An 11623-nucleotide genomic window follows, 5' to 3' on the forward strand; every position below is an offset into this window, starting at 1 on the left:
TTTTCCTAACCCTGTTGTAAAAGGACATGTCTCTTTGTGCTCCCATCCAGGATAATCAAGTCATCCCTGTCCACATGCCTCCCTGTATCTTTCCTCCAGCGCCCTGACCTTTATCTCCAGCTAAATCTTATTTGCCTTCAGGACTTTATAGGGTTTTCCACTCATTCATAATCTATTTGCAGTGTCCTACAGACTTTTCATTGCTATGACATTTGACAAAAAACTTAATGGTAAAATATTTCAGGCCCTGTATTCATTTGCGTTTGACTTTGAGTGAATCCGCTTGGAAGTGGTGGGTAGATGGATTGTGAGCAGCTTTGCTCAAGGGACATTTTCCCCATAGTTCAAGGAGATTACCTTTTTGGATGTGTGCTCCATTAAGCAGCTCATCAAGTCTTGAAAATACAGTAGTCCCCAAAAAATTGGTGGATTTTCTATTGTTTAGTGTCCAGTAAAAGGAAAGTCTAATAGACTACATACAAACTGATAATTCACCACCAGTGTTTCCTGCCTTTAAATGTCAGAATGACTTTGATTCATTCATTCACAGCAGAAAAGCAATGATGGAGAGGAACACAGAATCACATATTCATATAAAGTTGAATCTATATGTAGCCTGCTGGAAATGTCTTCTATACACTACTAACAATGCAGTGTGCAGTCCTTGTATTGTGCTCTGCTAGTATACCAGTCCCTCCAGAGATTGAACTTTAACTCTTCTGAAAAATTGTCATACAATTTGCAATGTTTTATGTGTTCTTTTTTGCAGAAATGGGGAAAGATTGCAAGTAAAAAAAATGAATGTGATTTTTTTTTTAAACGACTACCAATAAAAAGTTATATATAATCACTTCCTGCACACGATACCAAGATATGAAAGGTGATAATTGGTTCAAATCACATGCATATGCAGAAAAGTTGTAGCAATTTAGCAAAATTGAAAGCATTTTTTGCAATTGCAATCACAATTTCCTGGAGGGACTGTGTCCTGTAAAATTCAATTAAAAAAAGTTAACCCAGGCTTCTTCTTTTCAAGGCTTGTTCATTACATTTGCATGGGAAGCAAGACATTATAAGCTTTAGATAATGCATGATCAGTAGTTGGTTAGTAGATTTCCACCACAACTGGTGTACTGTATAAGCTGACACCTAATATTTGTTGTAAAATTGTCTCCAAACCATTGTTCTGTAAACTTTTTATTTTTCAATACTGCATTGATGAGATATATTACTAAGTAATTATTAATTGAGCCTCTCCCTGCTTAAGTTACTATTGTTGTGTCTGTCTACTTCGCATTATAATGCGGCACACATGCTGTTTACAATGGCAATAGTAGCTGATTTAACATTTGAAATTAACAAAGCAAGCTTCTTGATAGTCAATTTTGGATTCCATTGTTGTTGGCCGAAAGGACAAATGTTTTATCAGCTGTTAGCTAGTGCTAGTGCTAATGCGTATGCATTTGTGGGTTTTTTTCCCCAGATTATTTGTTTTAAAATGAAAATTGAACTAAATGCACATGTTGGCTACTGTACATTCATACATGTTATAAAATACCAAGGCTGAATGTCCCAAAAAGTCACAAAAAGTGGAAATAAAGGAGCAGCATATCTTCATGCAGCAGTGTAGAGCTAATCATACTGTATCCTAACTATATTATTATATTAAAAATAAACATTGTTTCTGCCATATGCTCTAACCTCACATAATGGTGCCACATATGGTTAGCTAATAAGTTGTGGCTGCCTGTGCAAATATCAGTTACAACTGTAGTAAGCTAGTTAGCTGCACATGCTAATGTTTGCATCTTACATAAGAGCAGAACAAACTGTTTAATCCATCATTTACACTTTTGCTCTTGTGTTTATGCTTTTGGACAGTTACTGTAAATAAGTCAACAGCCTCCAATTTCTTTCGCTACTAAGTGTCAATAAAGCATCTGGTTGACAGCCTACAATGCCTATAATGGATGTTAAGTTATGATTGAACTACTGCTATCCAGGGGCAAGTTTAGCTAATGATCAACTGCTGTTAGACTTTGCTGAACACTACTTCCTTCTTGTCTTCTGCCTGGAGAAGATGATAAATGCTGGAAAGCAAATATGTCTTTTTTATTACAGACATAATGAAAACTGCTAAACATTTTCTATGACTGCATCAATACTGACCAGCTTGTAGATAGAACAGAATATGTCTTTGTCTTTTACAAATTTGCCTGACATTCAAAAACAATGTTTTCCAGACGGGTCAGCAAAACTAATTTCAAAGAGGTTAGTTCATTGAGGGAGTCTGTGCTATTTGTATTCAATCAAATGTTTATGGTCCAGCACTCCAAAGGCCTTAGTGACACTTCAGGATCAGATGGTTGTGACAAGTTTGTTTCAATCTCTGGTGATTTTTTTATACCTCAAAATAAAGACAGCAATGCCCCTCTAAACAATCAGAGATGTGTTCCTGCACAGCAGTGTGCATAGGACGGTCTCTGTAGCCTGCAGTTGTGGGGGTGGTTGACGGGGGTAGGGTGGTTGGAATCAGTGACATTCTTCAAGGCCAGTGTAAGATTAAAGACCAAGGCTGCCATGCCTCTGATCATATATTCACAAAAGATACCCTGTGAAGAACACATCTTTAAAGAGAGGCTGGCTGAAAATAAGACCACTACTTGTGAATATTTGTGGCAGCCCATTATACATATCATATAAATGGTCCATTACTGAGTAAGGAGATTACACCCCGGAGAGTTTTTTTTAGTTGCCCTTCTCATTTTCTGTTTGCCCTCTTTTTTGGCACAATCCTGTGAGCAGCTGCCTCCAGTGGCACGAGTTTGTCCTCTGTGATGTTTTATATGTGGAAAAGTCATGGATAGGTTTGGATTCAGCCGAGAGAGCTCTATCTCTCTTTTTGATCATATAGAATCACTCCAACGTTATAGCATTGTGGCATTGAGCTCAAAGAGCACTGATATAAAAAAAATAATAAAAACTAACAGCCTAGGGCATAATGTGCAACCAGGAGCATTTATGCAGAAATGAAAAATGTCAATAGTGCTTCCTTCCATAATATTGCCTATTTCACTGGCACATAACACTGGCCTGTGACTCATGAACATAAATTCAGTGCACACACAGTACAGTAAACCGAATAATGATTAATATAACTTTCATCTTGGGTTTGCTTCACTTGGTGTGGCCTTGGGTACTTTAATAGTCATGGCACAGTGGAAAAATTTAATAGCTTGCTACTCTGCATGTCCTTCAAATAAAGTGTTTCCATAATGAATTCTCATTGGTAGATATATATATATATACTGCACCATAAGCTATGCCCTTTTTGTATCTTTCATAAGAGAGTTCATCAAAAAAAAAAAAAAACTGCCAGATCACAGGATTACAGTCCCTCAAAAAAGGGACAGCAAATGGCTAAGCCCCTGAAAAGTATTAATACAATAATCAAGTGTTTCAGGTTGCTCTTAATTCAATTGTCTCTCTTAACATTTCCCAGCTATGTCAATCAATGTGCCTGCCTTGTCTTTAAAGCAACAGAGGAGTTATCCATTCCGGCACCATTAAAACATCAATGTCTCATTTCTGCTAAATGGCAGAGGAAAGATAATTGGCATGTGTGCATGCATATTAATTAACTGATAATGAGACGATAAGGCCCCCTCTCTATCTGCAGGTGTGGAACCACTAATCAATTGGCAGTGAAATGGGGTAAAAATGCGCTTTTATCCCACTACTGAAATTAAAAACCTATTTAGTACCACGTTTTCCAACAAAGTGCTTTTCATTTATCTTCTCCAGCACATTATTCAATCACACTTTCCATTTGTATAATGGTAATATTTTCATGTAATTTCCCACTGCCTCTGAGATGGGTATTTTTGATATGGCTTTGTGAAATGGCTATTCCATTCCAGCTCCATTCACTAGCTGGTAATAAACTTACAACCTATATTTCAGATTAAATGTCTTCAGCAAATGGAGCCAGCCTCAGATGTCTCCTAGCAGAGTGGAAAGACCACTTCTGCTCCCTGGTGGTGGCAGGGTGAACTGCTTGAGTGTTTGTCTGTGCCCCCTGGTGGCAAGGACTGAGAAGGACTGGAATGTTGTTGTAACCCTCATCTTGGCATTGTTTCACTATTTGCTGTGTAAAGCTCTCACGGTCTCTGACTGTCCAAATGAACAGCACTAGCAGTCTTCTGATATGCAGAGCATGCTATCTAGCTGGAGAGCTGCAAGGTATCCACTGCTGAAACATAAGCTGACTATCTTAAAGGGTCCCTGCTTTAGCCTGCAGCACAATTGGAAGCATTTGAAAGAGTGTGTTGTAACTATCAGCCCTGACCAGAGGTGTGTGAGCGCTTTAGAGGAGGAGGAGAGGAGAGTGAATGTATAGCAGCTGTGAAAGGCAAACAAAGGTGATGCAAAGTATGCCGCAGGGGGCTGTGAAGAGATCTAAATGAAGACTGAAAAACAATATAAAGCCAACACAGGTACGCAGTATTTGAATCTGTATATTTATCACAAAATAGTTTTGTTAACATAAGAGCTGTATTCCTGGAGAGGGTTGTGTGTGTGTGTGTGTGTGTGTGTGTGTGTGTGTGTGTGTGTGTGTGTGTGTGTGTGTGTGTGTGTGTGTGTGTGTGTGAGTGAGTGGCCGGATCAGATGACACAGAGGTTGATGGACAGTAGTGCAGCATCGCCTCCTCCTGCTGACAGGCCCTCCTTCACCCTGGACAGGCCAATCTGTACACACACTGACACAGACACACAGAGCCCATCTCAGTCACCACACAGCCCATTTGTCATGTCAAATAGCCTCAGAGAGACACAGCGGTCAAGTTATAGAGGTGATTGTATCAAAGTGACCCCAATGTGTTGGTCATAAATTGCCAGCTTTATGATGAGGTACTATGGTACCAGTCAAAAGTTTGGACACGCTTTCTTATTCAAGTAAATGGGAATGGGAACATTTTCACTGGTACTGCATATCCTTGTTCCACTGATATAATTGAGTGAGTGAAGGGATAGTCAACTGATGAGTAAAATAGAAAAACAATTTTCATGCAGAATGTGAATAAAATCAGATTTTTCATGAAAAGTGAAATGATAAATAGCCTCTAGGTTATTTGTCTATCTTAAATGTCTTACTTTGAGTATGGTGCATGATGAGGGGTAAAGATGACACTCAGCTGGAACTGTCTGCTTTTTCATCTTTGTCTTTCTCTGTTGTTCCATTGGCTTCCTCCGCAGGCGCTTCCTTGGTTGAAGTGGCTGTCTTTGGCCTTTCCTCTGGCTTTTCAGAAGGGTCCACAACCGTGGTGCCCCGGCTTGTGTTGCAGCCCATGATTTAGCAAAATCCAACAGCCTACTGTGCCCTGGTTAGCTGAAGGGAGTCCAGAGGTGTGTATAGTGTTAATACACTTTTCATAACCTTAAAACCTCCAGGTTGTTGTGGGCTCAGGTGCCTTTGTTCTCTATGGCAACCTGGAGACTTCCTGTTGTGCTGAGTTTGGGTACCTGGCTGTGTGCTTTTCTCTCTGGTTTTATTTTACAGACCTTTGTTCCGCTGCTGTGCTGACTTTCTGTAATCCCCTGCCAAGCAACATTGGTTGACAATTAACTCAGTAACATGCCACTACATGGTTACTGATAAACACTAAGGGGGATTGTGTGTCAATCAAAGGGCAGCTTTGGTTACCAATTTCTTAACAATGGTTAGTTATATGTTGGGAGTTTCCAATGACATATTACAGCTAGAGGAATTTATTCATTTTATTTGTCACCAGTCACACCACCATATCATAGCAGATTCTTGTTTACAGCTCTAATGGTATCTGAAGGTACACAATAAAAACTGTAGATAGTTTGGTATATATACATCTTTGTGGATTCAATGGAATCTAACCTTTGCTGATAATCTCTGAGATTCTAATAATATATAGGATGATCTAATTTAATAACAGCATAACAAAGAGACACAAAGACAAGACATATTAACAAATGTATATTTATTGTTTATATTACACTAACTGCTTTTCAAAGACTGAAGCATACATAGAAAGAATTACAAAATAACATTGCAATATTTGATTGATCAGCATTATTCAGGCAGACTTTAGTTCCTCAAATCTGTCTACATACTTCATGTGCCGTTGACATAATTTCTATGGTGGTCTCAATTCTGCTCTTTCCCTTCATCCCTGTGAGAAACTGAAAATGCTGTTTTCACCATGTTTTCAACATAGCTTAGCTTTTAAAAAAATTAAAAATGTTCTTTTTTAAAAAGCTTCAGTGCAAGATAAAAACCTGACAAATGCATTACAAATTGGTTTATAGTGACTCCCTGTAAACTTTGGATTGTCCCTCAATTCAGAACATACTTAATCAGAATCACTTTACATAAATATCCTGGTGAAGTTTGACATGTCTCCATTAAGTACTGTAAGAGGCAGACTAGTTTGTCCCAATTTAACTGAAATTCAGTCTTATTTAAAACATTTTTTAATTAAAGAAAAGTCAACCAAGTACATTCCAGCCATGCCCTACAACAAATATGTACACCACCATACACTTCCACCAGGTAGCTGCCCAGTATGTTTACAGTCCTGTATTACTGACCACTGAGCTTCTTCAATGACACCTGAGCTTTAAGTGTCAAAGAAGTGAAGAGCAAAAGAGCAAAGAGGTACTTTTAGCTCAGACTGAAGACAATACTTTTAGCAAAGACTTTGGCCCAAAGGAACACTTAACAGATAATTGATAATTGCTTTTCCTCTAACACCTGACATTGCTGGAGCAGAGTGAGATTTCATGCTTCTGGTGCAGGTTAGAGTGGATAAGGATGGTTCCCTCTGTTAGCGCGATCGTCCACCACGTTCCTCAGTCGCCTCTGTAAGACTGACTGATCATCCAAACGGAGCCTCTTGGCTGAATGGCCATCTTCTCCCTCCTCCTCTTCTTCATCCAATGTTATCTCACGGCATCGCGTGGTGGGTGACCTGCTCATCTTGATCATTTTGTTGATCTCACGCAGACGCTGTGGATGAAATAGGGTTAAAACAATATTCCACTAAATCAGGATGAAATCAATACTTTAGATGTACTAAACGTGCCCAGTAAGTAGGTAAATGAAAATGTATATCCAATATCTTCAGTCTACCTCTGAGGGGCTGGAGCTGAAGAAGTAGCTGAGTCCAGGTGTATTGGAGGAAGAGGTTTCTGGGTTGAGTGGTGAAAGGAAGATGAGGTGGCTGCTGGAGAGCCTGCATCTGCGAGGAGATGAATTCGGCTGTCTGGGGAATGGGGACGGAGGAGGAGTGTCTCCCTGCACAAGAATTACACAGCATGGGTTAGAAAATCCCATCTGATATATATTATCAGAAAATTTCATGTATTGGCTTTTTGGGCTTCTCGTCTTTCAAATTCCAGAAAAATTCAGACACTTAAAATGGCTCACTTACCACAGAGTTCAGGGCAAACTGCTGGGCAAAGTGCTGCATCTTTGTTGTGTAGATCTGGTTGTAAAAATAGATAAGATTGCCCCTCTCCTCCTGAGAAGGTCCTGGATAATGTGTGGATGGTGTGTTGGGGGTAGGGATGCTGTCCCTGTGTGCTCCATTATCTGTAATCAACAACATAATAAATGATCACACCCCATGCCTGAAATAGTGTTTCTGATTATGTTGCTGATATGGTCATAAAATGTAAGTTACTGTGGTTGCTCCATGTGTTATAATGAGGCATTGCTTTTATGTAGCTGTGCAGCATAATGCTTGACTTGTGGCTGGCCCTGGATACACTGTATAAACTTGGAATATGGTGGAGGAGCAAAATTGTAGCCAAAGTAAATGAAATATGAGGGAAAGGGAATGTGTAACTGTTGTTTATGTGGCAATTTTTGTTTTAATTATGAGTTTAATTAATCAACTCATCTTTGGCTGTGGATGTGTTTCTTTCAGACAAGCGTGGTATGTCATTGCCATGCAACAGCAGGGTCAAAGCATGTGTAATCTTTTATTAAATTAGTATTGCTTTAGCAACAGTGTGTATCTAAAAAACCTATTAAATCAGCTAAATAAACAGGCATAATTACATATACACAGATGGATATGGAGGGAGTTCATATATATTCAAAAACATTCATACATTGTGTATGTTGTGATGTAGCGGTGCAGGCAATCCAATGAGGTCCTAATTCCACTCATTTACATCATCTTAAAACACATAAGTGAGAGTGTTTCTTACTGTTGTTGTTTCCAATGGGATCATTTTCTGTCCCTCTTTGTGAAAGCAGCACATGTTTGCAGACCTGAGGACAGAAAACAGCCTGTGTTCATAAATACTTTTTTGAAAAATTGTACCCCTGACTAACTTGTAAAATAAACAGTATGTTAATTGCAATTCTTCTGTCCACGTGGCCACACAGTTTGAAATTTTACTAATTCCATAACAAGATAAATAAGATATATTTAAAGTCACACATTTGACTTATCCTATTTTTAAGCAAATCAACTTCCTGATATGTACTTTATTTCAGGTCTGGATATCAATCAAAACTTACACTTTTGCTGGCATATGGCTGAGACTTGTAGCAGTTCATTATGCGCTTGAAGGGTATATTAACCATGGTAACCTGTGAAAATAATGCAAATTATTCACATCTGACACATCAGTTTGATTTTATTAGCAGGTTGTCTGTCCTCATCACTCAAAGTGGTAAAAGTGGACAATAAACATGAATTCTTATGAGATATCATAAAACAGCATGGCATCATCTGCAAAAAACTAAAAAATATATCTGACACTGTTTCTCTTATCTGTGGGGAAGGAACCAATTCAACACATGGCCATTACAGATGTAAAAGCCCACCTTCGCAATAATGTAGATGGGACACATCAGCAGTTGGTCCAGGTGTCGGTCGATCATGAGGTCAGAGAAGTGCACCAGAGAGTGTTCGAAGCACGTCCAGATCTTCAACCGCAGCTCCTCAGGAATGTCCAGTGGGGTGCATAGCTCCCTCAGACGCTTGGCCATCAAGATGTAAACCTGAGGCAAAAGAGAAAATATGACCACACTAAACATGTCATCTCCAAATATTCACCACAACTACCCCAGAGAAATGATTAAATCGCCCATAGTGGTCTCATGTTGAATACTGTACGTACATTTAAAATTATATGGTATTCCACATCACCAAGGGGAGAAGTGGGAGGAAAAAATCCAGTCCGAGAACTAATGAGAGTATAAATAACACAGCGTACATATATGTGTAGTGCTGAATTTATGTTATGTTGGCCAGAATGACTTATGTCAAAACAAAAAATGTATTGTTGCATAATGAAGAAAACATTACGGTAGATCAGCTGACCTTGCGAACAAACACATGGAAGGAGCTGCTTCTCTGAAGCCTGTTCACATCTGATGGGGAATGCTGGTCTGTGAGATCCACTGAGAGAGACAGGATTGATTAGTCAGGAAATAATAACTACAGTATAGAGAGGTGTCATATATTAAGGAAAAATTAATGCAATAGGATGTAATAAACAAGAAGATTTTGTAAATTGCAGCTATTGTTAAAAAAACACATCTGTTTATAGGCATTATGAAGATATTTTCAGTCCAAAAATGTCTTTAAATCTAAAGAAAATTCTCCTACATTTGCACCGGTGCATTTTTTAGTTGAGTTGTTATCCTATTCTGATACTGACATCTTCTTTTCTCGTGGGTTTTTGGCATTGCTCTTACCTTACTGTATAAATTGCAATGCTTCAGGTTAGTTAAAGTCTTGTTTCCCCTTTTCAAATAAATATAAATGGATGGATAGAAATGGGTCATATAAACATAAACTGGTAAGATTTTAACATATCACAAAAGTGAAAAAAAAACTGGTTAAAGTTACAACATTTCTTAATGAGTACTATGATGCAGCTTGTGTTAATACTGTTATGTGAAATGCAGTACTCTGTTCATACTTCTTGGTTGGTGCAAGTCTGTATTCTTTGGATCTTCAAGCTGTCCAGGAGACATCACCTGCACATGACAAAAATCCCTCCTTAAAGCTCAGTCTGTGACAAAAATATTCAAGCACTTTTAACTCTTTGATAAATATCCACCCACTCGGTCATGATGCTCAACAGAAAGACACATTTTAGTTGTACTTTTAATTCAGTATCTCTCAGAAATGTCACCAGGTAAATCTCATGTTGCTTCACCTTGGAAATACCTTGAGTCTATAATCTTAGATAACGTCTGTTGCCAGGCTTATTGTGTGTGTGTGTGTGTGTGTGTGTGTGTGTGTGTGTGTGTCATTGCCAACCTGTTGGCAGGGAGGCAGAAGGCCCCCGTTGGCTCTGATTTCTTGCCACAACGGCGAGTCCCTGGTCCAGGCCAAGCTCTCCAAAATTTTCTCTTCCACTGTTTGGAGGTGCTTGACTGCAGTGTGAGGTAGCCCTATTTCAGCCCGCAACACCAGCTCAATCACCTGCCAGACCACCCACAGAAAACCCAGACAGAGGATGAGAGTTAGAAGTGGTTCAAATCTCAGATCAGACGGGAATCTATCTTGGAAAATGATGCGATTGCCAGTCAGTAGTGTGTTGATGTTTAGTGTTTATTTTTAGAAACAAGAATGTAACTCCCATTTTCTGCCGTCAAGCTTTTCTCAAAATAGATCTTATATGTTTTAACCCTTTCTGTCCCCAGTTTACCCCATAAAGTCAAAAAGTGAGTCCCACAGAGGACATTTAGTTTGAATGTTGATGAGTGTTGATTATTTTGAGTTGAGAACTGTTGATTTTTTTTTTCTTTTCAAAAGTCATACAGAGTGATATAGATTTGATGCTTAAATTAATAACAGGACCATATAAGGATATTGTACATTTTCCGCATCTTTCATTAAATATCACAGAGAGAGCCACACATATAATACTGTCCACATGCACACAGACAAATTTGCAAACACACCTTCCAAAAGTGGTATGCTGCTAGTCTGAAGATCTGAAGGACTGGAGGGAAGTTGCATGGTAGAAGATTTGAGGTTATGGCAACCTCCAGACAACAGACCACCATGCAGCACTGAAAAAGATCATTCTCCAGGCTGCCCTGCATCAAACACATCACAATCACAATTACTTTATTATATCTAACACAATCAGTATCACTATCACTTTACAGTCATACAGTGCCCCTAGTGGGCCCAAAAGGGTTTCATGAGACTGAGCAGCAATTCCATTTGTGGCCACAGGAGGGCAGTTTACTCACTGAGATGTCTCTGATGCCAGGCCTTTTCTTCTCTTGATTGACAAGGACCTCCAGTATCCTGTAATACCAGATCCCAGCCTCACAGCAACACTTGGCTGCAAACATCACACAGGTGATAAGTGACATATATCAACAACATGTGCTTCACTCCAGGATGTCAAACCTGTTGTTAAAAAAACAATCATATAGGGATTTAACTTGCTGTAGAGGAGTAGATAGAGGTCCCCTGCCTTGCTTACATACATAGTGTTGTTTTCAGTCGTGGTGTATCTCTAATGACATATTTCTAATGTGTTATTGCCATTAAAATCAGACATACTGTTTTAATTGGAGTAAAGCCTTTCATATTTCACTGGT

The 11623-nt window shown here is 39.0% G+C and overlaps 1 protein-coding gene across 1 annotated transcript; it reads right to left on the reverse strand.

The window, feature by feature from the left end:
- Positions 1-6003: 6003 nt before the first annotated feature.
- Positions 6004-11392, reverse strand: LOC128355283 (retinoblastoma-like protein 2). The gene is made up of 11 exons (XM_053315565.1): positions 11267-11392; positions 10970-11107; positions 10323-10487; positions 9979-10036; positions 9375-9454; positions 8876-9052; positions 8567-8638; positions 8251-8314; positions 7467-7627; positions 7166-7330; positions 6004-7042 (listed from the first exon to the last, which is right to left on the reverse strand). The coding sequence occupies exons 1-11, from the start codon at positions 11390-11392 to the stop codon at positions 6833-6835; spliced, it is 1416 nt and encodes a 471-aa protein (XP_053171540.1). The 3' UTR covers positions 6004-6832.
- Between the last annotated feature and the right edge of the window lie 231 nt (positions 11393-11623).

Source organism: Scomber japonicus, chromosome 1, assembly GCF_027409825.1.
Source record: "Scomber japonicus isolate fScoJap1 chromosome 1, fScoJap1.pri, whole genome shotgun sequence".
NCBI classification, from domain to species: Eukaryota; Metazoa; Chordata; class Actinopteri; order Scombriformes; family Scombridae; genus Scomber; species Scomber japonicus.

Bases quoted from the DNA above. Each gene is read 5' to 3' on its own strand.
- LOC128355283 (XM_053315565.1), bottom strand. From the start codon at position 11,392: ATGTCACTTATCACCTGTGTGATGTTTGCAGCCAAGTGTTGCTGTGAG. The intron at 9,455-9,978 runs GTATGAACAGAG...TGTCTCTCTCAG, and splicing joins AGACTTGCACCAACCAAGAA to TGGATCTCACAGACCAGCAT. The intron at 7,043-7,165 runs GTAGACTGAAGA...TTTCATCCACAG, and splicing joins TCAGCTCCAGCCCCTCAGAG to CGTCTGCGTGAGATCAACAA.